The sequence below is a fragment of the Phlebotomus papatasi genome, chromosome 3, assembly GCF_024763615.1.
Source record: "Phlebotomus papatasi isolate M1 chromosome 3, Ppap_2.1, whole genome shotgun sequence".
In the NCBI taxonomy this organism is placed as follows: Eukaryota; Metazoa; Arthropoda; class Insecta; order Diptera; family Psychodidae; genus Phlebotomus; species Phlebotomus papatasi.
The window spans coordinates 79,901,327-79,928,874 of NC_077224.1; the positions used below are offsets into that span (position 1 = coordinate 79,901,327).

The 27,548-nt window shown below is 34.5% G+C and overlaps 8 protein-coding genes across 8 annotated transcripts; 5 read left to right on the forward strand and 3 right to left on the reverse strand.

Annotated features, from left to right (window-relative positions):
- The first annotated feature begins 828 nt into the window (after positions 1–828).
- Positions 829–1,554, forward strand: LOC129805985 (histone H1-II-like). The gene has a single exon (XM_055854276.1). It carries the CDS (start codon positions 846–848, stop codon positions 1,494–1,496), a length of 651 nt encoding a protein of 216 aa, XP_055710251.1. The 5' UTR covers positions 829–845; the 3' UTR covers positions 1,497–1,554.
- A 16,799-nt stretch (positions 1,555–18,353) lies between these two features.
- LOC129805993 (histone H3) lies at positions 18,354–18,866 on the reverse strand. Its single transcript, XM_055854285.1, has one exon. It carries the CDS (start codon positions 18,819–18,821, stop codon positions 18,411–18,413), a length of 411 nt encoding a protein of 136 aa, XP_055710260.1. The 5' UTR covers positions 18,822–18,866; the 3' UTR covers positions 18,354–18,410.
- A 283-nt stretch (positions 18,867–19,149) lies between these two features.
- LOC129806009 (histone H4) lies at positions 19,150–20,193 on the forward strand. The gene has a single exon (XM_055854300.1). It carries the CDS (start codon positions 19,184–19,186, stop codon positions 19,493–19,495), a length of 312 nt encoding a protein of 103 aa, XP_055710275.1. The 5' UTR covers positions 19,150–19,183; the 3' UTR covers positions 19,496–20,193.
- Positions 20,194–20,505: 312 nt separating this feature from the next.
- LOC129805991 (histone H3) lies at positions 20,506–20,982 on the forward strand. The gene has a single exon (XM_055854283.1). The coding sequence runs from the start codon at positions 20,551–20,553 to the stop codon at positions 20,959–20,961; it is 411 nt and encodes a 136-aa protein (XP_055710258.1). The 5' UTR covers positions 20,506–20,550; the 3' UTR covers positions 20,962–20,982.
- Positions 20,983–21,866: 884 nt separating this feature from the next.
- LOC129806007 (histone H2B) lies at positions 21,867–22,354 on the reverse strand. The gene has a single exon (XM_055854298.1). The coding sequence runs from the start codon at positions 22,304–22,306 to the stop codon at positions 21,935–21,937; it is 372 nt and encodes a 123-aa protein (XP_055710273.1). The 5' UTR covers positions 22,307–22,354; the 3' UTR covers positions 21,867–21,934.
- Positions 22,355–22,573: 219 nt separating this feature from the next.
- LOC129806002 (histone H2A) lies at positions 22,574–23,046 on the forward strand. Its single transcript, XM_055854293.1, has one exon. The coding sequence runs from the start codon at positions 22,620–22,622 to the stop codon at positions 22,992–22,994; it is 375 nt and encodes a 124-aa protein (XP_055710268.1). The 5' UTR covers positions 22,574–22,619; the 3' UTR covers positions 22,995–23,046.
- Positions 23,047–24,592: 1,546 nt separating this feature from the next.
- LOC129805987 (histone H1-II-like) lies at positions 24,593–25,341 on the forward strand. The gene has a single exon (XM_055854278.1). It carries the CDS (start codon positions 24,610–24,612, stop codon positions 25,258–25,260), a length of 651 nt encoding a protein of 216 aa, XP_055710253.1. The 5' UTR covers positions 24,593–24,609; the 3' UTR covers positions 25,261–25,341.
- A 1,656-nt stretch (positions 25,342–26,997) lies between these two features.
- LOC129806000 (histone H2A) lies at positions 26,998–27,496 on the reverse strand. Its single transcript, XM_055854291.1, has one exon. It carries the CDS (start codon positions 27,416–27,418, stop codon positions 27,044–27,046), a length of 375 nt encoding a protein of 124 aa, XP_055710266.1. The 5' UTR covers positions 27,419–27,496; the 3' UTR covers positions 26,998–27,043.
- Between the last annotated feature and the right edge of the window lie 52 nt (positions 27,497–27,548).

Sequence of the window (27,548 nt, forward strand, 5' to 3'; positions counted from 1 at the left end):
CTTAATTTTTTCTGCACATGGCAAATCACTTTGAGATTTGTATTAACTAATACCGTCGTTATTAAGTTTAAGTATTCGTCATTTTTTTAAAATTATTTTTGAGACAATATTTATTTCAAAAGGAATTTAAATAAAATCATTCAAAATGTCTTCACAGCTAACGGGTTTTGAAATTACGCATCAAGTTGCAACAGAAGAGATCGTTAGACACATAACACTAAATCTGTTTTAATTTTTCAGAAAATATATAACATTTTAATGAATTTTATATTTTGTTGAATTTAAGAAAATATAGCCATAAAAATAAAATGAATTTTCTAACAAAAAATGTTCGAAAATATTGTTCGAAAAAGGCCATCACTTTCAATTCATGACGAAGGTAAATTTTAACTTAAAAATACGACAAAATCGGTTTGTAAATCTATCTTTTGATATTGACACATTTTTAGAAATATATTTAATTATATTATAGAAAAATTATATAGCAAATTTGTGTATTAAATTATGTAAAATAACCAAAATTTTCAAATGCTGTTACTTTTCGGTAATATTTATGAATGACTTTGTCGTTGCAATTTTGTGATTATTTTCGAAAATATAAGAAAAAGAGGAATGTATTTTTAAAATATGTTTAATAGACATTTGGTCTTTCGAATCCACTAGGCTGGAATAACTAAAATGATGAATTAATTAAGTTTTTTTGAAAGTCTTGCAAATCGACTGAAAAATTGAGTGCAGATCAAAGCAAAATTCCGGTTCCAATAAATGGGTTCCCTTTTCAAGTAAGGTAAAATGTGGTGTTTTCTGGTAATATTCTTGAGATATCTACCCAGAAATCGTAAAGAATGGCAGAAGAGACATCCGTGGAAGTAGCCCCAGCAGTCTCCCCATCCGGGAAGAAGGCTAAAGCCCCCAAAAGTGCCGCCGCCAAGAAGCCTCGAGTGAAGCCAACGCACCCAAAGACTTCTGAAATGGTCAACAAAGCCATTAAAGATCTGAAGGAGCGTGGTGGATCATCCCTGCAGGCCATCAAGAAGTTTGTGGCAGCCAATTACAAGGTTGATGCTGAGAAATTGGCCCCATTCATCAGACGCTACCTGAAATCCGCCGTGACAAGTGGAGCTCTGGTTCAGACGAAAGGAAAGGGAGCCTCTGGCTCATTCAAATTGCCTGGATCTGCAAAGGGCGAGAAGGCAGTGGCAAAGAAGCCCCGTGTGAAGAAAGCTTCTGGAGAGAAGAAAGTGAAGAAGGCTGCATCGCCCAAGAAGAAGGCATCTACTGCAGCCAAGAAGGCAGTCGCAGCGAAGAAGCCAAGTGGTGAGAAGAAGAAGGCAGCTTCACCAAAGAAAGCTGCAGTGAAGAAATCTGCTCCCAAGCAAAAGTCCACAAAGGCATCTTCAAAGTCGGCAGGAACAAAGCCAAAAGTCCCCAAGCCGAAGAAGACTGGATCACCGAAGAAAGCTGCACCAAAAAAGACAGCAGCCAAGAAGAAGTAACTTTCTTCAAATCTATTTTCGCATTTCTTCCCACATTGGGAAAAACCTCAGACAAACAGCCCTTCTTAGGGCTATCAAATATCTTCATAAAGAGTTAAACAAATCTTGAATATTTTTTAAAATAAAAAGAAACATACCCCTCATTTTTCCCCACCCCTCAACTTCCCCTCAAACCATTTTTTTTTGATATTGCTCGAAAACGCGTCGTAAATTTTTTTTTTAATTTTTGGATAGGGTAAGTGCCAAATGCCGGCCAGCTTGCAATTTCGGCCAGTTTTTGTGTTCCTTGGATTGCCATTAATTTTCAGTTTTTACATTTTCTAGACATTATACAATGCAATAAATAACAAAAAATGTCGGATCGATGAATGAGATGGCGTGAAAAAGACGATGAATTCCGGAAGGGTAAAGAACTATGAGAATGAAAGTGGCCGAAATTAGGCCACCAAAGCTATTCTACATTTTTATTCATTTTAAAATGTAAAGAATAATTTTAAATCAAATAAAGACGATAAACTGTCTACAAGGTTCCAAGCGACACTCTTTAAGTAGAAGGAATGAAAAAAATCAATTTCTATTAAAGATATTACATTTCAAACTTGAGACTCTGGCGCTTACATGCAACTATGCTGAAATTTGGCACACTTACCCTATGCTTTAGAGATGACCCAGGCGGATATTTCGTCCTTTAACGAAAATACCGTTGAATCATTCCTAATAACGGTTTTTTAATGGCTCATGTTTGGGGTCGTTGGAAAGGTCTTGGAATTTCCTATAAAACTGATCCGGTTCTAATCGGTTTTGAACCGGTTCATACCCGATAACTAATTTTTATCTGAAAATCAATTCTATTACTTTTAAAACTGTTTTGGGGGATCTTTTGAAAGATTTATGAATCGGTTTAAATCGGTTGAGAACCGGTAAACGGTAGATGATGCGAAAGTACTTTTGAAGCATAGCATCTAAGTCACGAGTTCGAGCATTTCGCAAAGCCTGGGACGCTTTGCCACCCCTTTTTATCACACATTCTCACTCTGGGGCTCACCAAAATTACAAAGAATAAAGTACCGCACTCTAAAACCAGACCTAGAGCTGGTATCATCTCCAATTATTTTCGCTCCCTAAAAATCTACAATATTATATACAACAAACAAATCGCTTTCACCACTTCCACAAATTATATCCTTTTCACAATTTAGGTCTCCAATGTCAGGATCAAGCTCTCAAACACCAAATTCAAAAAAATCAACTTCACATGGGTTTTTATCTCCCATTTTCAGTTCCATTCCAATCCTTTTTCCTCTCATTTTCCGTCAAGTTCGCTAATGGTGCTAGATGAACGTTCTTTTTTTAATACAAATTTTCACAAACAAGCCGGTTGTAAGTAAAAAAGAAAACTTTATTATCACTTTGCCATAACTTACATGATAATTTCCCTGATTATTAAGATCTAAGTTATGGTTTGCTCACTCAAAATTGTCTTTTTATTTGTTTACCAATTTAATTTCTTAGATAAGATTCTTTCTAACACCTATTGTAATCCTCTGATATTGTCAAACTTCTAAAATCGGTTATTTTCGTAAGATATGTGTTTTGAGGGTCCCTTAACTCTTTCGCATCATTAGGGTCATATATGACCCGGGGAAAAAACAATTTTTAATGACTATTTACATTAATTGAAATCTATCGGTTTGTGCACGACATCATAATAGAAGGATGTAAGATTCTTGGCTAATTTTCTCAAGACTCCAGATATTCAGGAAAAGAAAATATTTGAGATCGAAGATCACGAATTTCGAACTTTGTGAAATGACTTTTCTTTTTCAAAATTTTTTATATTAATTTATTTTTTTCAGCAAAAAGTTCTTTAGAAACACAAAATAGAATATCCAAAGATTGTATATTGCATATTTTGATATAATAAACTACTCTCAATTTTCCAGAAAAGCGTGTAGAATTTTCCGGGTCATATATGACCCTATTGTCCCCAAGGGTAACAGTGTTTTCGTCCCAAACCTATAGCGAAATGTAGTTGGGACATTGTTTTTCTTTGCGAAATGCAGGTGGGACATCTTGCTCCTGGACATTTCATCTTATATCTGATGAATTATAACATATTTTGCAATATTTTAGAGTATTCTGCAAGCGTTTCATATTGTGCAATTGTATTGTGTGTGAATAAATATGTGGATAAGTTTATTTTTGCCAAATACCACTCAAAATATTGTGACAGTGAGTGTTCAAGGGATTACCAAGAAGATTCCTTGAACACCAGGAGTACAGTGTTCATCAAGACAATCCAGTTTGCCATGGTTTTGGCCAAGTTAATAACTTCAAGCAAAAAAAACTCTTAGAAAGCCAGTGATATAGATTTTGAAAATAGTATGTAGACTTCCCTTGAGGACAATAGGGTCATATATGACCCGGGGTTTTTCCGAGTTTTCACGCAATGGAAATTTTTTCTCCTTTCTGAACTATTATATTTGATCATTAGGAAAAATTCAATTTTACATGAATTCATCTGCTGAATAAAAGTGTGGCGCGAAAGAGTTAACCTTTACTTATCACTCACATGAGATTATTAGAAGAGTGCACTCTTAGAAAAAAAATAGTTCGTACAAGCTCATATACAGTTATTAGAACTATAAAATATAGTAAGTATAGACCCAACTACATATTTAGGTTGGCTAACTAAATGAAATAGTTGACCACAATTAGTTGAAGTATCCTTTTCATTTAGTTATCACAACTAAATCAAAATAGTAATGGGTGCTATAACATATTAGTTCCAATAACTAAATAAACGGGGTTATTGTATGTAATAACTATATCATATTAGTTGTGGTTACTATATAGCATTTATTGTGATGCCTATATCTTATTAGTTATGAAGAATAATTCGTAATAGTTGTTTTTTTTAGAATCTTTAAAATTATTTTATGCTATTCATATTCCTTTTCCATTTTCTTATACAAATTCATGCATTAGATAGACCATAAACATCCAACAGAAGTTTGCTGGTAAAATGATGCAGAATATCACTCTACGATGGATACATATAATTCATAATATTTTTATTTATAGTTTTTATTTAATTTATGTACAGCTCTAAAGAACACCATGAATGAGAGATAATGCGTGTACTTCCACCTTGAGGCGAACCATATAGGGGAAAGTACTCTCCTTTCGAACGTTCATGCCTTCGAATAATGTGAATTTTATTTTATTTTTGCTAAGAGACTTATATACACATTTCTATTAGATATTAGTTGGCTTATCATCAATTGTTGATAATTCTGTGATAATTTAATGTAAATCTCTTACGAAAAACAAAAGAAATCCACATGAACGTTCGAAGGGAGAGCACTTTTCCCTAGTTGCTTAATTTAAAAAAAAAATCTAGCTTTTAGGCATCAATATTTCTTAATTATTATTTAGGATTATTATTTAAAGACAATTTATTTTCCTCTTCTGACTTCACCGAGCTAAGATTTTTATACCATAGCTTATTCATAGAAATTTGAAAGTCATAAAGTTTATGAAGAAAATGTGAAAAACCTTTGTATAACTTGCTATTTAAAAGTGGATTGTTACGCAACTCATCATGCTTTTCCGCTTCATGCTTAAAAAATATATCTATCATAGATACTTCGTTATACAATTGCTTAACTCTGTTGACGCATACAGGATCAGCCTTCCCGTAATTCTCTTTGAATATATCCTTCTGAGATGGTGAAGCTACCTCTAGGAATTTAATGGCTAACCATGTGCATTTACCTTCTTCAATATCCGTTCCCACCTTCCCAATGATCTCTGGGTTACCGTAACAATCAGTGAAATCGTTCTGAAATTGACATAAGTAACCAAGCTCATAGCACAAGGATTTTGCTTGCTCAATAGTAACAGGATCAGTGATGCCACAGAGAGCAAATCCTAAATTCAATTTTGTAAAACCAATATGACTTGTTTTCAAATTCGTTATTTTTTTGAATTGCTCCATTGTAAAGGTCGTGGGGTCCTGTTTGTGTGGCTGTATGTCCAAATATTCTCCAATACTACCAACAAAAACTGATTCTCTGAATAAATCAAGGAGCTTAGTGTAGCAGTCAAGATGACTAAAATGCTTCTTTAGCAGTCTGAAAGTGGCTGCTTTTAACATATATGCATCATTAATAGCACTTAGTCGAACATCTTTAAGCGAGTACCAAGATGCTTTCTTTCGTCTAGTGGGGCTGGCATCAACAATATCATCAACAATATAAGCCACTGCCTTGAACTGAAATTTGATTATTTGAATGATGCACAGAAGTATGATTCATAATTTGAATTGAGTATTAAATTTTATACCATTTCAATGAAGCATCCCAGATATGTGGCTAATTTTAAAAATTCTTCTGTTTGCTCTTCTTTCGGTATGTATGTCTCGTAAAAATAGACTGCACCAATGCCACCGTATAATCTTCCATCTGGGTCTCTTACATTGTAGTTGAAAACCTGAAAAGTCATTATAATAAAAGCTTAACAATTTATTGTAAAGTTAATCTATGAAGCGTCCATCTTACGCGTTCTATATGCTCTTGAGCTTTTCCAGAAACATCGTAAGGTCTAACTTCTTCTTTTATTTCCTCAATGACATCTAACAGGGTTAAATACTTTTTAGTATGTTGGTAGGTGAAACAGCAATTTCTACTAAATTAATTCCCCAGAAAAAGACCAGTAATACAAATTACCTTTCAAATGTAGCATCAATCTCTGCTTTCTCTCCTGTAGATCAACAGATGTTGCTTGGACAGACATTCTAAGATCCTATTGGGTTTGTTCAAGATAAAGCGTATTTAATAATCAAAAGATTTCCTTACTTTAAAGCTTTCTACGAAATGATAGGATAGACGGCCTACGTGAAACCTTTCCATGCTATATATAGTTCTGTAAAAAGGTCATACCGGCTTCTACTTGTAATAATTTTAAATAATCTTTTTTTATTAAAACAACAAAATTGGACATAAGGGAAGAGCACCCCGGATCGAAATGTTAAGAGAAATGCTCGATATTTAGTTGAAAATATAAGCCTCAAAATACTATTTGGTATTTTTGTACATGCCAATTGGTATATTAGTGATCCATTTAACTATATCTGTGCATTTGAATTTTTAATTTTTACAATAAATTAATAAAAATTAGGTGTAATTGTAAACTTGTAATCTGTACCTCGAATCGTCACGAATTCAATCAGGTGTCTCACAGATATTCGATTTTATAAATTAAATCAGAGCTAATGCAGTGCATTCTTATAAGTATTAATTGGTAAAAAGTAGCTAATTAAATTTTTAAAAGTTCATTTGATTTGGAGCAACAATACGGTAATAACCTGACGATCCGAGGAACACTGCCGATCGCTGGTACTCTTTCCTTATACTGTATATCGCAATCATCAAAAACGGTAGGGGAGACTGTGGTAAAGAGTCACAAAACGGAATATTTTATTTTTTTTTTACAAGCTACCCTAGTGCCCCAGAAATTTCTAATTAGTGCAGTTTTATAGGAAATTTACTGCTCTACAACTTTGTGAAAGTCATTTTTCTCTATTGTGTAAGGAAATACATTTATCGAGTTGTTTTCTAAAAGGTAATTTTGTGACCATTCTCAAAAATGCTGGGGCAAATAGTACCAAGTATGGGATATTATCATATTTTGATTCGCTTTATTACGGACTTTCATAAATTAAAAAAAAAAAATAGCTAGGTGACATATTTTCATAGGAAATTTATTCCTCTAGGATAAGTGTGCCAAATTTCGGCATAGTTGCATGCAAGCGCCAAAGTTTCAAGTTTGAAATGTAAATATCTTTAATAGAAATTGATTTTTTTTATTCCTTCTACTTTAAGAGTGTTGCTTAGAACCTTGTAGACATTTTATCGTCTTTATTTACTTTAAAATTATTCTTAATACATTTTAAAATGAATAAAAATGTAGACATAGCTTTGGTGGCCTATTTCGGCCACCTTCATTCTCATAGTTCCCTGTCCTTCGGGAATTTTTGCAATATCTTTTTCACGTCATCTCGTTTGTCGAAGCTACATTTTTTGTTATTCTTTTGCATTGTATAATCTCTAGGGTATGTAAAAACTAAAAATTCAAGGAAATTCGAGGAACAAAAAATGTGGCCGGAATTGCAAGCTGGCCGGAATTTGGCACACTTACCCTACACCTTTTTAAAACACAGTTTTCTCTATCTGAACGAGAAAAGTACTTTTCAAGGTATTTTAGAAAAAAACACACAAAAGACTGCAAATCGTTTGACCAATGCAAACAAAAAGCAGCGAAACATGGAAATGACGTTTCTTCTCGCCGTGAGACATCAGAAATTGCTTCGGTCTTTGTTACTTTTTGCTCCATACGTTTTGTTACTTTTTACCCCAAGTGGTCATTTTTAATAAAAGGATTTCTGGAGAAAAGAATCTTTGTAAAATTCTAAAATAGATAGTGGGTTCGTATTCAAAAAATCCAAATCATTTCGGAAATATTTACCAGTGCATCAATTTTGGATAATAAGTAGATAAAAATTGATATCTACTGTAAGGAAAACATTTTAAAAATAGGGCTAAAAATTTCAATATTCTTTTATTTTCTGAAATTCTTGTTCGAATTCTAAGATACTTGAGACTTTGAAGAAGGTCTATGGAGGCCATCTATGGAAAAAATTTAAGCCGCTATCTGTTTTATCTTGGAAGATATTGAATTTTCAAATTTTCAATTTGTGACTTTTTACCCCAGTCTCCCCTATAGCAAGATTCAAGCGTAGCATCGGCCTTACGATGTTAAAATGTTCATGAAAATTGTTATACTTTGTGAGATCTATCCGTGGCATCTTCACGTTATCAAATTGTTAGCACCCAACAAAAAAATCTAAGGAAATTCTGTTATAGGGAAACGTTATAAAATGCACCGCCTTTTCCCAAAAACTCCAAGAGCACCTAACGAGCATCCACATTGCGGGAAGGCAATACTGTGCGATCTAGTACAATGGACTTAGTGAAGTTTCCTAACATGGTATACAACAACAGTGATAGCGTGATTAAGTAACAAAAATCGCGTTACGAATAATAATAATTATTATAAAAAGATATAAAAACGGCTAAGGAATACAGTAGAACCCCGCTATAGGCCATCGCTCTATAGTCCACAATTTATTGACCGTTGATTTCAAAACACAGATTTCAAGTTAGGTTATGTTTTTTAGTACCCGACATGCAATGTTGTCACAATTATTTTAATATTTTTAGCAAACTTTATTGAGTAGTTGTGATAATTATGATCCATAATGAAGAGAGCGAGGACAAGTACCACAATCGCAAAGAAAGTGGAAGTCGTCGAACAATTTCAATACTAAAAGTCGTTGATAATTTTAAAAAATGACATGGACTATAGTGCGACCCAAGTGTCAAATCTGGAACTAAATATGGCCTATAGCGAGGCTCTACTGTAGACATTGAGGAAAAAACGTGTTAAATGAGTTTTAGTTGAGGTCAGGTATTATGTTGGACTAAACAAATTAAGATTTTAATAAACCCTAGCTTTTCAACTGAGAAATAATTTCAATTCTTAATAAATTATTTTTAGATTGTGCACTATTAGTCTTAAGTCAAAATGGTTAAATCAAACATTACCAGAAGAAATACCCTAATTGATCACTATACTTTTCGCACTAGAGTTTGTCAAACGTAAAGAATAAAATGATGTTGGTTTCTCGATTGCCTTATATATGTATAAACCCAATAGTTCAAAATAAAAAAATCAAATAAAACAGTAATACAATTAAGAAGTCAATATATTTTTAAACAAACAATTAAGATATGAGAAAAAGATTTAATTATCTCTATTTTTAAATTAGACCCTTGTGTTTTAGAATCCAAAGACAACGGTAATGTCCAATTAAACTAATGGCAAAATAAATAAATTTTAAAGGAGTGCCAATGCTTTCAAGTTTTGCAAAATGCTATATCTCAAAAATACTTTCGCATCATTTACCTATAGTGATTCATGTGGCAGAGAGTATTGATTACGAGTTCTAGGATTTCGCAGAGTTTTCCCACTGAACAATTTCTTCTTAAGTTCATCAGTTCACAACCGATTTGAACTTATTTACAAATCACGCAAAATAGCGCCCAAAATTATGTGTAACATTATTGAATTATGGATAAAAAACATTCCAGACCTTTTCGAAGAGCCCAAACATGATACCATTTGGATGACAAATATGCTCTCTAGAGCCTTTTTAGCCATTGACCATGTTAAACCGTTATTGGGAACGATTCAACGGTATTTTCGCATAAGGACGAAATGTCCGCCTGCACAATCTCTAAAACACATTCAAAAATTTAAAAAAATCGCACGATTCGTTTTAGAGTAATTCCAAAAAAAACAGGAGGAAATGTGGACAAATGAGAGGCATGTTAACGGTCCTTGGGTCGGTTATGTGGTAGGGGGGTCCCGCGAAAGTTCCAAGTCGCTATCTTTAATCGGACAGACAAATAAAGCGAAGGGTGAATGGTGGAAAGCGAAACACTTAAGAAAAAATTCAATTTCAAATGCATTTTTAAACTGAATAAATAATTATTTTTTACCACTTTTTTTGTATCATGGGATTCTTTGACAAATATTTCTAACAGAATCTTAACAGTTGTTATTAAATATTGCAACCGAATAATCGGAAAATTAACGGAAATTAAAAAAAAATAACACATTTTGAAGAGATGGACAAAAGTTTGGAAAGTTGGACATAGTGATATTAATGACAAAATGTCATTCAAAATATATATAGAAAATCAAATGTTGAGGGTTTTCTCTGTATACTTCAAACAAAACACTTTGATATTTTCCTAGGAACTTTCATAAGAAACAGAGAAAATGACAACTACCGTGTCAAGGTTATGAATATCGCGCGTGCAATACAGTAGACTCTCTCTCAATCGTGAATATGGGGCAAAATGTCATCCGGTTTAGCGATAGAATTGAGCGTCAAAGCCTTTGTAAATTCCACAATAAAGCGTTCAATTATAAAGAATCACGATAAAATAGGAAGAACTACAGCGAATTTGATCGAATTAGCTTCATAATTAAACGTGCAAATTGTCAACAAAATTTGTTGCCCGATTGAAAAAGAGCCGATTGAGTGAGAGTCTACTGTACATTTTGATACGAAAATCATTTTTATTTTCCACATCTTCCTTCTAAATCCTAAACATTCCTCATATCAATTCCTCTCCCTATTCCCAATCCCTCCTTCCTTCCATGGTCCTTCCGTCGGGGGCAGGGACTATGTCCCACGCTCCCCTGTGCCCTCCGGTGAGGGCACTCCATCGGTGGTTGGGTGCATGGGATTGGGGGAGGCTTCCAAGTTTGAAGGATGATCCAGACAGCTCTGGTGTATCGGGAGACCCCTGGGTGGCTCAAATGGGTGGCTGTGGTGCTGGCGGTGGAGTAGCCCACGGACGGAGATGTTTTCTCCTCGAAGGTCCGTGGTGGAAGAGATGGAGCTGGGCAAATTTTTCTCTTAGCACTCCGCAAGTCCTCCAATTCTCTCCGCTTTGAGCGACCTCGTCGCCTCGTCATAAAATCACCACCAATACACTCCGAGAAAATGTTGCACACGCAACAATTTTTTTTAATTCTTCTTGCAAGTCACCCTTTGATTGTTTTATAACGATTTTTGCATTTTTGACTTCTAAAATAATCATAAAATTAAGTTTAATAATCTCTTTATCGAAAATTGAAATATATAATTGATTTATTATCAAGTTTTTAAGGAGGTGTCTCACATTCCACACTGCTTTGTCCAACTTTCCAAACTGTCTCGCTTTAGGCAAATGACCCTAGAATCGTTTGAATTTCCCTAACACTTGATATGATTTTGATAGTTTCAACTATTGTTTACTTTTTGTTTGGCAGTTGCCATTTTTAGTGCATTTCATTAGTTTTATTTTGATACCACCTTCGTTAAAAAATATTGATTTTTGGTTGAGATATCTCAAGAAGATTGAGAGAATCCGACAACAGATAGTTGACATTTACATACAAAATCCAAATGCGACTTATGCGGAAATAGGAAAACTCACCGGAAAGTCGCGCTCAACAGTCCGAAAGGTATTATTGTGATTCAAGGATACAAAGACGATTGCCTGAAAGCAAGCTGGTGGTAGGAAGCCTGGAATTCAAGACCGCGACATGGAGAAAAGGGTGCTGGGGTGCTTTAACCTTACATTTGACCTCTAGATTTTTGTGGACGAGAGTACCCATAAAGTTTGAACAAGTTTTTTGAAAATTTAAGAAAAAATTGTTTTTCGAATTTATGCAATCTGTAATTGTTAGTTATCATACTTATTGGCCCCGAGAGGTTTTTTCTTATTCTGGTCTAGAAATATCAAAAAAGTCACAATATCTGCAAGGAAGCAGAAAATCGAAAATTCACGATTTTTGACCAAAAATATCTTAGCTCAGGAGTTAATTAGGATCCTGCAAAAAACATCCTAGATTTGGACATCCTTATAGTTTGTACTTATCCAGAAGAGTCGGATTTTTATCGATTCTAGATAGTCTAAAAAAATTGTTGTTTCCATGGGTACCCAGTGTCCCAAAGGAGACGAAAGAGTTAATGGACGACGAAACCATCGTGAAAGCCGACTTCCATCAATTGCTTGGACAACAATACTATACGGCAAAGACTCGCACAGGTGTACACAGCAAGTATCGATACAAGAACTATATACACCAAGTTCCCGAAAAAATACTTGGTTTGGATGGCAATTTGTTCGTGTGGTCCTTGAAGTCAAGAATTTGTCGTGACCGGTATCACAATCACAATAAAACGGTAATCACAATAAAATGACCTTTCCAAATCTGCATTAGTTTTTTTTTTATCTACTGCGACTAAGATTTGACAGCCATTTTTCCATGGGGAAATTCATTCGATTCCACGCTTGACTTCACTTGGAATGATTGCTTGAAGATTATTCTTGGATCTACAACACGTTAGGTCCTGGAGGTTGGGTTCGGTATGATGTTACAATACACTTTAAGTCTGTCCTTACGTCCAATAGAATAGGGGAAGTGCTTATAATTTTGGACAGTCTGCTTATAAGCATCGAAGTTCCAAGTTTGAAGTGCGATATTTTCTATACTAATTGACATTTCTTGTTACTCTCTTTTCAGAAGGGTTGTTTAGAAACTTAGCAAGCTATTTATCGTCTTATTTTTATTAAAATTAGTTTTAATACGTTTAAAAATCAATTGATAAGTAGAGGTGACCTTGGCTCTTATTTTGGACAACTTGTTTATTAATTTGGCCAACTTGGCTGTAAATTTGGACAGCTAATCCGCCTCAACAGGATGCCCATTGTTCTTCATTTCATGAACCAATCTTACCAAGTCCTCTTCCTGCTCATGTAAGGGAAACGTAGAATGTCACAGAAGCCTGGAAACTTTCCATATCATTCATTAAAGTGAGTTGACTTCGATACTCCAAGTACGTGCAGATTCGCTCATTCCCTGACCTTTCCGGGAGCCTTTCAAGGCATTTCTCGCTACATCTCTTTCGTAGAGATGATGCTCCTTTGTTTCTCCAGGCATTTGTCTAACCTAGTCATCACAAAAGCTAAAACTTCACGAAATTTCGTGAAAAAATACCTGTCCAAAATAAGAATCATCACCTCACTGGTGAATGTCTTAAAAAATTTCCCAGTTTTCACACGAAAAATATAATTCACAAGGCAAATCTCACTTCAGGTCAAATGTACAAATCATCAGTAACGTGAATCAACACAATATTCAATGAATATTCAATAATATCACTCAAAAACAGCGAACAAACTTTTTTAGTACTTCACCAAAACTAAATAAGACTGAAGTAAGCCACGAAATTCTGTCATATTTCTTGTAAGCAATTGATCACACTGAATTTTCAACAAAGCAATTTCAACTCAAATCATATTCAAAATTTAACGTATTTAGTGTCAAAATCTTCCAAAAAGAACAAATATTTAGATAGAATTCATTTTTCATCAAATATTGGAATAAAAATCCATCATTTTAATCAATTTATTTTTAGTGTCCAATTTTACCCTCAAAGTGTCCAAATTTAGAAACTGTCCAAAATTATGAGCACTTACCCTATAAGATTTTTTTATTAAACTTCTGATTTCCTGTGATGATTATGACATCTCCTATTGTGTTACATTCGTGATAAGACACCATTATTTTTTTATGTTATAAATGTTTTATACTCTGAAAATTTAGTGCGTGACTACAAAATATGTTTTGCGTAAATTTAATATCTCAATAAAACTATGTTTTACATTTTTAGTCATTTGCTTAATTAAACATTAGTAGTTGTAGTAAAATCTTAGCCATTCCTTTCTTGTCGTTCACAAAAATTTTATGTCAAATGATCTCAGTCTTAAGCAGTTTTATTTGGATTTTGCCGGAATGGCCAAAATAAGGAAATTGAGTTTTGGAACAGAAATCATGTGTCTAAAAAAAACGTTTCAAAGCATTATGTTGAATAATTTTAAGTTAAAGAAGTTAAATAATTTATTAATTCTAAAATCTAACATAAATAAATCAAGGGGATGATATTTGAATAACCCAGAAACATGGGCGTACCCAGCTAAGGGCAGGGGGGGGGGCAGCTGCCCCCCCTAGAAGCGTAAAAAAAATTCAAAAACAAATATAAAGCAAAAAAATATGTGTTCAGCAAAAAAAAATTAAATTTGATCAGTAAAAAAATCGAAATCTTTCTAAAAATAGGCCTAATTTTTCAATTCATAAAGATCGAAACTTTCATGAAAATTCTACTACTTTCAAAGTTACAGTAGAGTCTCGCTATAGGCCATCGCTCTATAGTCCACAATTTATCGACCGTTGATTTCAAAACATTGATTTTAAGTTAGGTTATGTTTTTTAGTATGCGACATGCATAATTATTTTAATATTTTTGGCAAACTTTATTAAGTAGTTGTGATAATTCTGATCCAGAATGAAGAGAGCGAGGACAAGTACCACAATCGCAAAGAAAGTGGAAGCAGTCGAGCAATTTCAATACTAAAAATCGTTGATAATTTTAAAATATTACATGGACTATAGTGCGACCCAAGTGTCAAATTTGAAACCAAATATGGACTATAGCGAGACTCTACTGTATAAATAATTTAGTCACTTCTCAAATTTGATGTTTTACTGCTCATTTGTACAGTGTCAATACAAAAATAGAAACTCAATAACCATTAAAAGTCGAATAGAGGGAGGGAAAGGCAAGGCTGTTGCCCGTTCTGTACTACATACAAATATTAAAAAAAAGTTAAGCGTTTTTTTTAGCATATAATTTACTATATAATATGTTATTGAGAAGAAAGCAAGTTTCTCAAAATGATTCTACCAATTTTTTTTTATAATCTTCTCCTTAATGACCTATACACATTGGGAAGAGTTTTTGTCAAAAATTGCATTTTTGACAGTATTTTAACGTTTCCACCTAGAGAAGTGCAGAAAATTTCGTTCAAAAAAGCATTTTTTCATAAAAATTGTTCCCAATGTGTAGAGGCCTTAAGATATCTTAGAAACTTGACGTGATGGACCTCAAGTTTCTTCGGGAGATATGTTTAAAAAAAAAAGCACCAACGACTCCGAAAGTTTATTTGAAGCCATCAGATTTAGCAGTCAGAGGTGAAATTTAATATGTAATTAAAGCTGGGGTCGTACATTGACTTTGAACTTTGATCTGTTGAGGGGCTATGCGGGTCAAAAAGGCTGAAAATTGCGTATTTTCTAACTTTTTCTTCTCAACATAATAAAAAGTCTATTTAATTCAAGCTCCTAGGCATATAAAAGCATAACATTTAAACTATATTTTTTGACATTTTATTAAAAAAAAATAAAAATTCGGTCGCTAGGACCTGATTGTCGGAAACGAATATTGAAAAATAAAACTCACTTTTCTTTAGTAACGATTACTTAGAGTAGATTCATCTGACCCCAAAAACCAATTATTTTCTTTTAGTAGATGAGTTAAACTCTTACTTGAACTTGAGGCCTTATTGGGTTTTTGGGAAAATTTAATACAAGGATATGATTTTCGGCGTATTTTCCACCACATTTCGTCTTGCACAAGAAATTGTTGTCAAAGCAACAAAAAATCTTTCGTTCAAGTTAGTTTAACTCAGCGTTTATTAAGAAATAATTTGTTGTTTTTTTTTTTGATTTTCGATTATTCCACTCTAAGTAATCGCGACTACCGAAAAGTAAGTTTATTTCAAAAAGACGTTTCCAAAAATTAGGTGCCAAGTTCAAAGGACTAAAATTTTAAAATATTAAAAAAATGCAGTCCAAATATTATATTTTTACATACTTAAGAGCTTTAATTGAAATAATTTTATTACGTTGACAAAAATGAAAGAAAACATGCTGTTTTTAGGCTGCGTGGTCCATGTAACCCCTTAAGGGGTTACGTAGGTCAAACTGACTAAAAACAGCACATTTTTCTGTAATATTTTCACAGCATAATAAAAAGTCTATTTAATTCAAGCTTTTAGGCATATAAAAGTACAATATTTAAAGTATATTTTCAGAAATTTTCTTTTAAAAATTCGGCTATAGGGATTTGATTTTCAGAATTCGGAGATCTTTAAAAAAATACTTTTCGATGGACAAGATTTCTTGAAATAAGTTCATCCAAATTCCAAAAACCAAATATTTCGTGTTAGCTAATGAGTTAAACCAGTCCTTCATCATCTTCATCATTATCATTTACAACCGCTTATCACTATTGGGGTCGCATCCTTGATGCCTAACCGTATTTCGTTAATTTACGCATTTTCATTGCAATTCTTACGCAAATTCTCAATTACCGTGTTACCTTATCCCATACTTGGTGGCACTAGGTAAAAATAATATGAGAAAACTGAAGAAATAAAGCGAAAATGAGATAAACGGTGAGCAAAAAACTTCACGAAAAACTGTAGCAAAAAATCCTACAGTTTTTTCCACCGTTTATCGAATTTTCGTTTTATTTATTCAATTTTTTTTTATACAATTTTCACCTAGTGCCACCGAGTATGAGATGCGGTAATACGGTAATCGAGAATTTGCGCAAGAATTGTAATAAAAGTGCGTAAATCAACGAAATACGGTGAGCATTTTACTGTCAATGTGATTCTGCCCTAAATATGAACTAACAGAATGCATCCTTGCTGTAGTTATTTGGTAAAAAGTAGCGAATATTTTCTAAAAATTATTTTTATTTGTGGCCAATAATATGGGCCTGTCCGAGGAACACTGATGATCGCTCCTTAAGAATAAATACAATTTGGGCATAGGCTAATCTCTGGTGAAAAGTAGGACCATCTTATATTTATATATACTTTTCATCCCATTTTATGTTTAACGTTTTTTTTTCAAAATAAATATTATGTAACCCCCCCAGCCGCCAACAAAATTTGAGACTCAGCCCCCCCCTAACTGAAATCCTGGGTACGCCCTTGCCCAGAAACGTAGCTGCATGAGTGATTTTGCAGATTTCGGTCTAGACGACTTCTGGCTAATAACTTTTCCTGAACTATACTTAAAAGAAGTGGCAAAGCGTTCGCAAATTTTTTAGGTGCATATTAGATTAACGTCGATTTAAATTTGTCTAGAAATTATTATAAATCTTCTTGAAGTTGAAAATTGTTCAAGAGGGTTTAAAAAAAAAATTATTTTTATTAATTTTGACCAAATAAGTTAAAATTTGACCTTCTAGGATGGTTGAACTTTGATCTTGATTAATTTAAAATGACGATTTAACCAGTGAAAAGTGTCGAAGGGCGAAATGTTCAGCTAAATTCTTTATTAACGTATGGCGAAAGCGCGCTACCTTCGGACGATTCAAGCTTCAGATAACTCAATATTTTTCTATGTTCCTAGGATTTCATCCAATGCTCTTTTCTGGAAATTTAAGGTATTGGACTAGCTATTAAAATATAAAATTATAATGGGCCAAATTCATTTAAAATAAAACACATTAAAAAAAAATGAATTGTCCGAAGCTTTGAGTCATCCGAAGGTAGCGCGCTTTCCCCTTAACAACTGCATTCTTTCTATTCGTTCCCAGTGGGACAAACTTTTCCACTTTCCTGAACATCTGGGCCGTCGATTCTTGATGTCACGTTCTTCAATATCGTCAATATGTTTATCTAACTAACGAATAAACAAATATAAATAACGAATAACGAATAAATTTACAGTTTAATATCATGTTACAAATTTTTTTTTATTTCCCGGTACAAATATTTTTATTTTTGTTTCGTTATATTTATATGTTTGTTTATGTTGTTTTTTTAAATATAATTTGTTTTGCAAAGCAAATAAAAACAGAAATAAAAACGGTCTTTTATTGCCTTTAAAATTGACCTGAGTTTAGGTTCGAAAGGGTTTCTTTTGTTGGACAAAAGCAATAAAAGCTAAAACGATTTATAAAGATTTTGAGGTGTAGGGGAAAGTACGCTAACTTCAGACGATTTATGCTTCGCACAAGTCATTTTTTTTCAATGTGTTATAAATGAATTTGGATCATTATAATATTATATTTTAATAACTAGTCCAATGCCTCAAATTTTCAGAAAAGAGCAATGGTTGAATCCATAAGGATTTCAAAGAAACAATAAATAAAACAAAAAACAAAAAAAAGAACAATAGAGAAAAAAATGACTTGTGCGAAGCTTGAGTCGTCCGAAGGTACCGCGCCTTCCCCTACTGCAGTTTTCTAAACAAATGTGCATTGAGAATAAATATTTTAAATATTAGAAGATTTAAGTTAAAAACTCTTTATAATATAGAATTGTGGCCCTGAAAAGGACCGTTTTTTGGGGTAAAAGAAATTGAAGCCATTTAAGCACGTTCTCCACGAATACGACGAGCCAGCTGAATGTCCTTGGGCATGATTGTGACACGCTTGGCATGGATGGCGCACAGATTGGTGTCCTCAAACAAGCCCACGAGGTAAGCCTCACTGGCCTCCTGGAGAGCCATCACGGCGGAGCTCTGGAACCTCAGATCGGTCTTGAAATCCTGAGCGATCTCACGCACAAGACGCTGGAAGGGCAGCTTGCGGATGAGCAATTCTGTGCTCTTCTGGTAGCGACGGATCTCACGGAGAGCCACTGTTCCTGGGCGGTAGCGATGGGGCTTCTTGACTCCGCCAGTTGCTGGGGCACTCTTGCGAGCAGCCTTGGTGGCCAGCTGCTTGCGAGGAGCCTTTCCTCCGGTTGACTTACGGGCAGTCTGCTTCGTACGGGCCATTGCTGTTTCTTCCTTCAAAATCTACTCACGATGTTTACGCTGAGAATAGTTGGGAAAAACTATGCGGTCGCTCATAGTTTCAGGCCTTTTATGCAATCGCATCTTGCTGTGGAGGGGGAAAACTATTCATAAAATTATTATTTTCTTTATATTTTTCCGTTTTTTTTTATGAAAATGTTTGTAGAGTTCTTCATGTATTGTTCTTAATTCTTGTGTCATAGAAATTATCAATAATTCCTTTAATATTTGATAAGTTTTTTGAGAAGGGGCGTGGTTTAGTTAACAAAAATATAGTCCTAAGCTGCAAATTTCAGTAGTTTGTTCCTGACTATCGTTCGGAAAACAAGCAACAATAAGTGAAAATGACTGGTCGCGGTAAAGGAGGCAAGGGACTTGGTAAAGGAGGCGCCAAGAGACATAGGAAGGTGTTGCGTGACAACATCCAGGGCATCACGAAGCCAGCCATCCGTCGTCTGGCTCGTCGTGGCGGCGTGAAGCGTATCTCTGGATTGATCTACGAGGAGACCCGTGGTGTCCTCAAAGTCTTCTTGGAGAATGTGATCCGTGACGCCGTGACTTACACTGAACACGCCAAGAGGAAGACAGTTACTGCCATGGACGTTGTCTACGCCCTCAAGCGCCAAGGTCGCACTTTGTACGGTTTTGGTGGTTAAGCTGAGTCCCTCTAATCATCATCCCAATCAACATAAAACGGCCCTTCTCAGGGCCACAATAAAATATTTAAAGAGTTTGGGGTCTTAATCTATTGTAACACTAGGTTAAGTTACTGATTATTTGAATTAAAAGTTCTAAATATACTTTGGGACTCCCCACCCCAACCTCGATATTCCAGTGTAGTTCATTTGTTTTAGAATAAGTTAGCTTTTAAGCATTGGATTAAGTTAAGATAGTTTTAAGTACAGTTTAGGTTAAGTTAGTTTTTAGAACAAATACAGGTTTTAAATAAAGCTATTTTGAAAGTGTTAGTGGTTAATTTAATTAAGCTAGTTAGGTTAGCATAAGGATAATACACCAAAAATAAATCCGGATTTTTAGAAATTCTGTGAAAATTTTATATATAAATTATTTTATGATGAAATAAAATTATAAAGACTAAGTGAAACTGATCGACAGGTTCTTTTTGTTTCATATTAGTAAAAAATAAAAATAATTCCAGTTTTTGAAAAATTTCTGAATTAGGGTTGAGTGTACCACATTTCTTTTATATGAAAGCATAAAATTTGAAAGGTAATATTTTGAATACAAATTGAATTTTATTGTTACTTCGTTTTAAAGAGTGTTGCCTGGAACCTTGTAGAAGGTTTATCGTCTTATGTTTTCTACAGTCATTTTTAATACGTATTAAAATTAATAAAACTAAACATATTTTTGAGTTTTCTTATTCTTCCAGTCTTTTTCATTAAATTCTTGTGTTTTCCACACTATTTCGTTCGTAGAAGCTATATTTTTTTATTTTTAAAGAACAGAAAAAAGTGAAATTGCAACCCTGCCGAAATGTGTTAGTTGCCCTGTATCTCATGAATGCAAAATCATAAAAATACTACAATATTATTTGTGTTGAAAAGAATTTTACTCTGAAAATATTAGATAATTATAATTATGCAACATTGAATGTGTATATTTTTTCATAATTCTTCACAATTATATTATTATTATAAACTATTCACAGCGTAAACATCGTGAGTAGATTTTGAAGGAAGAAACAGCAATGGCCCGTACGAAGCAGACTGCCCGTAAGTCAACCGGAGGAAAGGCTCCTCGCAAGCAGCTGGCCACCAAGGCTGCTCGCAAGAGTGCCCCAGCAACTGGCGGAGTCAAGAAGCCCCATCGCTACCGCCCAGGAACAGTGGCTCTCCGTGAGATCCGTCGCTACCAGAAGAGCACAGAATTGCTCATCCGCAAGCTGCCCTTCCAGCGTCTTGTGCGTGAGATCGCTCAGGATTTCAAGACCGATCTGAGGTTCCAGAGCTCCGCCGTGATGGCTCTCCAGGAGGCCAGTGAGGCTTACCTCGTGGGCTTGTTTGAGGACACCAATCTGTGCGCCATCCATGCCAAGCGTGTCACAATCATGCCCAAGGACATTCAGCTGGCTCGTCGTATTCGTGGAGAACGTGCTTAAATGGCTTCAATTTCTTTTACCCCAAAAACGGCCCTTTTCAGGGCCACAATTCTATATTATAAAGAGTTTTTAACTTAAATCTTCCGAAAACTGAAAATATTTATTTTCAATGCACAATAGAATTTGTTTAGAAAAATGCAGTGCAAAGTATTTAAAAATCGTTACAACTTTTATTGCCATTTATTGCTTTTGTCCAACAAAAAAAACCCTTTCGAACCCAAATTTAGGTCAATTTTAAAAGCAATAAAAAGACCGTTTTTATTTCTGTTTTTTATTTGCTTTGCAAAATAAAGTATATATAAAAAACAATAAGCAAATGTAATAAAATCTTTATTAAGACCAGCGCACAATAAATTTTGTATGTAAACATGTTTTCAAAATTACCTATGAGAATGAGCGAGATGACTAGATCTAGATCTCACTCACTCTTATTAAAATGTCAAAAACATGTTTACTAAACAAAAGTTATTGTGCGTTGAGCATTACATGAATGAAATTATCGAAACAATTTTATAAATATTTATATTTTAATTAATTGTCTTGGTTCTGTAAAAACAATTATGGAATTCTGGTTTCTAAATTTTTATACTCAACCTTCAATGTTAATTATTTATTTTTTGTCTGTTTTGGTATATTTTCTTTCTGAAGCATTTGCCTTATAATGTTAAGAGAATTAGAATTTTCATACAAATTGAATTTTGTCTAGATTTTCACGATACAATGTATAATTCTAATTTATTTTTATTTATTTATGCAAAAGTGAATCATTAATTTCTTTGCGATTAAATTGAGAAGAATGTTTAACCAAACCGCCATTTTGCTGTGCTGCTTCCTTTGATCCTTTGAAGCAGTGAGATCATTTAATTTTCCAGTCATTTAAGAATGATCAAAAACTCTTTATGAAATGCATTTGTGGGCCCTCAAAAGGGCCATTTCGTGGGTTTTGGAGAATGATCCATGGACAGGCGTCGATTTACTTGGAGCTGGTGTACTTGGTGACGGCTTTGGTGCCTTCACTCACGGCGTGCTTGGCCAACTCTCCGGGCAGCAGGAGACGCACGGCAGTCTGGATCTCGCGACTCGTGATGGTCGAGCGCTTGTTGTAATGGGCCAGACGAGAAGCCTCTGCAGCAATGCGCTCGAAGATGTCATTCACGAAGCTGTTCATGATGCTCATGGCTTTGCTGCTGATGCCAGTGTCAGGATGGACTTGCTTCAGCACTTTGTAGATGTAGATGGCATAGCTCTCCTTACGCTTGCGCTTCTTCTTCTTGTCCGTCTTCGAGATGTTCTTCTGGGCCTTTCCAGCCTTCTTGGCAGCCTTTCCACTAGTCTTCGGAGCCATTTTCAGCAAAGTTTCGTCAGTCAAGTAACTTTCGATACTAAAAATCGCTAGGAGTCACCCCGGTATTTATGGACTTCGTAGCCCGAAACTGTTCACACATTCTGACTCACACAATTGAACATCTGCTCATTCCTATAGGAAAGACCTTGAATGGAGGGGGAAATGAGATAGTGTGCGATAGTTGAGGCTTCACTATTTTCAGGCAACTAAATGCATAAATACTGGAAGTTAGTGCTGATTTTTTTAATAGTCAGTCGACTGCTCTTGCTGAGTGTATTTCGTGTGGCTTCAATCTATAGGAAAATCATCTGAAATGTCTGGACGCGGAAAGGGAGGAAAAGTGAAGGGAAAGGCGAAGACTCGCTCCAATCGTGCTGGGCTCCAATTCCCCGTTGGACGTATCCATCGTCTCCTGCGCAAGGGAAATTACGCTGAGAGAGTCGGTGCTGGAGCTCCGGTTTACTTGGCTGCCGTCATGGAGTATCTGGCTGCTGAAGTTCTTGAGTTGGCCGGCAATGCTGCCCGTGACAACAAGAAGACCAGGATCATTCCACGTCATCTTCAGTTGGCCATCCGCAATGACGAGGAATTGAACAAATTGCTGTCCGGAGTCACAATTGCCCAAGGCGGTGTTCTGCCCAACATTCAGGCAGTTCTCCTGCCCAAGAAGACCGAGAAGAAGACATAAATCCTGCATAAAGCTCATCAACAAATGCATCAACAAAAAACGCCCTTTTTAGGGCGACTAAATCCATTCATAAAGAGTTAATAAAAATCTTAAAATTGTATTAATTTATTGAAAGGAATTCTCTAAGAATTCCCAATTTAGGAATTAACGAATTTTAATTGTTTTGTTGGCTTGCAATAATTTTTCTGTTAATCCTACGCCATTAAGAGTCATAATACACTTAATTGCCACAGTGAACACGTTTTTAATTTAGGTATTGCCCTTTTTACCTGTATATGGAAACTAATTTGTAAAAGAATAAAAATTTTGAGTTAAAACTAATAAAAAAATTTTACCTGGACAACTTTCTTTGCAGATGAAACCTTTAAGAATAAGTAATAGAAAATGTATTAATAATTGATTAACCTAAAATACATTAAGTTTAAAAGAATTCTTAAAAAGAAACTCAGCTTCTAAGTTCAAAAAAATCATTTAAATTTTAATGATGATATTTTTGTACTTAAAACATTATAATAAACTTTTATGAAGTACTTGTAGAAGTATCTACTAATTACATTATTTAAAATCGACTTTAAGCATTCGCTGCAATTCGTGATTGACAATTTTTATTATGCTAAAAAAAATTTCAACTAAATTTGTCCGTGATATTTAAAAATAAATTATTTACATTAATTAATGATTGAAAGTATTATTACAAAAAGTATTTGCAAATAGAAGAAAAAATGGATACCGCAATCCATCTTTTCTTCCCATAATAACTTCCTATTCGATATATGTCTAAAAATATATGTTTATCAGAGTACTTTGAAAATTAACAGTCTTCTGATAATATCTTGTTTTAAATTTCAATTCTAAATAATTCACAAATCACTAAAAAGTTAAGTTTTGGCAAAAATCCAATGCAAAATCATTGAAAATACTCTTCTCAGAAAACAGAAAGGAAATATGCGCAGCAAGATCCAATTTGCAACCCTTAAGAAACAATTCCAATTGCCTTCCAATTTGTTTTTAATTTAATTATGTTTCAACGAGTACTATCACTCCTTATCTTTAATTAACAAGTAATGTAAAAATAAATTTAATTTTCCATACAAGAATGCTTAAAAAATCCATGTGAATAGCACCATTACTTTGAATTTTCAACAAATTCGATTATTAGCTTGAAAAATCAACATATTCCGCTCTATAAATTTAACTTTTAATATCGAAGGATCATTGAAAATATATTTAAATATTTTTCAGGTATGTTACTTAAAAAAATTATTCATTTAATTGCATAAAATTAATGTAAAATTCAAATGCTATCACTTTTCGCTAATATTTATTATCGACTTCATTCTAGCAAATTTACGATTATTTTGGAAAATAGGACAATAAAAAAGATGTATCTTTTAATTATGTTTAATAGACATTTGGTCTTTCGAATCCACTAGGCTGGAATAACTTAAATGACGAATTAATTAAGTTTTTTTGAATGTCTTGCAAATCGACTGAAAAATTGAGTGCAGATCAAAGCAAAATTCCGGTTCCAATAAATGGGCTCCCTTTTCAAGTAAGGTAAAATCAGGTGTTTTCTGGTAATATTCTTGAGATATCTACCCAGAAATCGTAAAGAATGGCAGAAGAGACATCCGTGGAAGTAGCCCCAGCAGTCTCCCCATCCGGGAAGAAGGCTAAAGCCCCCAAAAGTGCCGCCGCCAAGAAGCCTCGAGTGAAGCCAACGCACCCAAAGACTTCTGAAATGGTCAACAAAGCCATTAAAGATCTGAAGGAGCGTGGTGGATCATCCCTGCAGGCCATCAAGAAGTTTGTGGCAGCCAATTACAAGGTTGATGCTGAGAAATTGGCCCCATTCATCAGACGCTACCTGAAATCCGCCGTGACAAGTGGAGCTCTGGTTCAGACGAAAGGAAAGGGAGCCTCTGGCTCATTCAAATTGCCTGGATCTGCAAAAGGCGAGAAGGCAGTGGCAAAGAAGCTCCGTGTGAAGAAAGCTTCTGGAGAGAAGAAAGTGAAGAAGGCTGCATCGCCCAAGAAGAAGGCATCTACTGCAGCCAAGAAGGCAGTCGCAGCGAAGAAGCCAAGTGGTGAGAAGAAGAAGGCAGCTTCACCAAAGAAAGCTGCAGTGAAGAAATCTGCTCCCAAGCAAAAGTCCACAAAGGCATCTTCAAAGTCGGCAGGAACAAAGCCAAAAGTCCCCAAGCCGAAGAAGACTGGATCACCGAAGAAAGCTGCACCAAAGAAGACAGCAGCCAAGAAGAAGTAACTTTCTTCAAATCTATTTTCGCATTTCTTCCCACATTGGGAAAAACCTCAGACAAACAGCCCTTTTTAGGGCTATCAAATAGTTGCATAAAGAGTGTTAAACAAATCTTAAAAGACAATTTGCATAATGACTTAGTTTGATTTCGAGAAATCGAGGTATAATTTATTTCAATCCCTTTACGAAACCATCTGTGTTTTACTTTTTAACAAGTTTTCAAAAAATATGCTTTCATTATCCATTGTAAAAGGGATGAATGAGAATGGTATAGCCAGGAGTCAGCTTGCAGGGTAATAAAAAATACGCTAATCTGTAAAATTACTTGTTTTACAGTTGAGAGATTTTGGGCCATTATAATTTCAGACCAATTCTGATAATTTTGAAATTGACTATACCCCTTTAATTTATTTTTTCAGATTTGAGAGTTATTATATGCCATAAATATGAGGAATAAATTCCAATCCGGTGCCAAAAATGTGCTAATCCGCGCGCTTCGCTATCTGGATCGTTTATGACTAATCCACTTAAAATAATATTTTAATTTTTATTTCCGTGATATAGTCACTACAGTAACATAATATAACTATTCAAGTTTGAAATTTAACATTTTTTAGGTTTAAATATATATCAACATTTTTTAATGTTGATTTTACACCTTATTAAGGGTAAAATTAACATGAAAAAGGGTACCGTTAACTCCTTTAACTCCTAATACACCTAAAAAGGGTAATATTTACACCGATTTTGGATCAATACTGTAGGGTAAAATTAACATTTCCGGAATGTTATTTTAACTTTTTCGGATTTCTCTGAGTGATTGATTAAGTGAGTGTAATCGACTCATTTCAATTTTGTGCCAGCTGGATTGTTCACTAAAAATTTTCTAGCAATGATATTTTCGCTAATGACAGCTGGTAGATTTTCAATCATTTATAGTTTTTTCCTTGTGAAAAAAGTATTTTAAATCGATTTTTTTAGAATTAGCGAGAAAATAACCCAGTTAGTGCATGCTGACTTATTTCAGTATTATCATTATTTTATAAATTTTCTTTATTATTTCTAATAATTTTTTTTAATATTATGTTTCTGAATGAAACAGTTAATAATTCTATGGATTTAGAATTTCATCAGTCCAAAAACAAGCGTTTAATTAGCACTCTTCGGAAAACGATCCAGTTACCCCACCTTACTATATTTACTTTACCTTTTCAACTTGAACTTATATAAATGCTTTTTAAAGAATTTTTTAAAGCAGAACATTTCCATGGCTAAATTGATCGTATTTCTATTAGGCCCCCTAAATCTAAAAGCACCTATGCATTTTTTTACAAATTAGTTTACATATCCATATCCAGGTAAAAAGGACAATCCCTCCCTCCCCAAATTAAACAACGTCTCACAAAAAAATCCTTTTAAGTGTTTTAAGATGCTTAATGGCGTAGGATTACCAAGAAAAATTATTGTAATAAGTATTATATCGTTAGGGTACCACAGGTAGCAAAATATGTGTCATAGCCACATTCAATTTCTTTTGAAATCATAACCCAAAGTTAATTGATTTTTAAGTGGTTTCGACCCTGAATGGTCGCAATGGATTACCAGAAAATATTGCAAGCCAATAAAGCAATTAAAATTCGTTAATCCCTAAATTGCGAATTCTTAGGGAATTCCTTTTAATAAATTAATACAATTTTAAGATTTTTATTAACTCTTTATGAATGGATTTAGTCGCCCTAAAAAGGGCGTTTTTTTGTTGAACCATTTCTTGATGAGCTTTATGCAGGATTTATGTCTTCTTCTCGGTCTTCTTGGGCAGGAGAACTGCCTGGATGTTGGGCAGAACACCGCCTTGGGCAATTGTGACTCCGGACAGCAATTTGTTCAATTCCTCGTCATTGCGGATGGCCAACTGAAGATGACGTGGAATGATCCTGGTCTTCTTGTTGTCACGGGCAGCATTGCCGGCCAACTCAAGAACTTCAGCAGCCAGATATTCCATGACGGCAGCCAAGTAAACCGGAGCTCCAGCACCGACTCTCTCAGCGTAATTTCCCTTGCGCAGGAGACGATGGATACGTCCCACGGGGAATTGGAGCCCAGCACGATTGGAGCGAGTCTTCGCCTTTCCCTTCACTTTTCCTCCCTTTCCGCGTCCAGACATTTCAGACGATTTTTCTCTAGATTGAAGCCACACGAAATACACTCAGCAAGAGCAGTCGACTGACTATTAAAAAATCAGCACTAACTTCCAGTATTTATGCGTTTAGTTGCCTGAAAATAGTGAAGCCTCA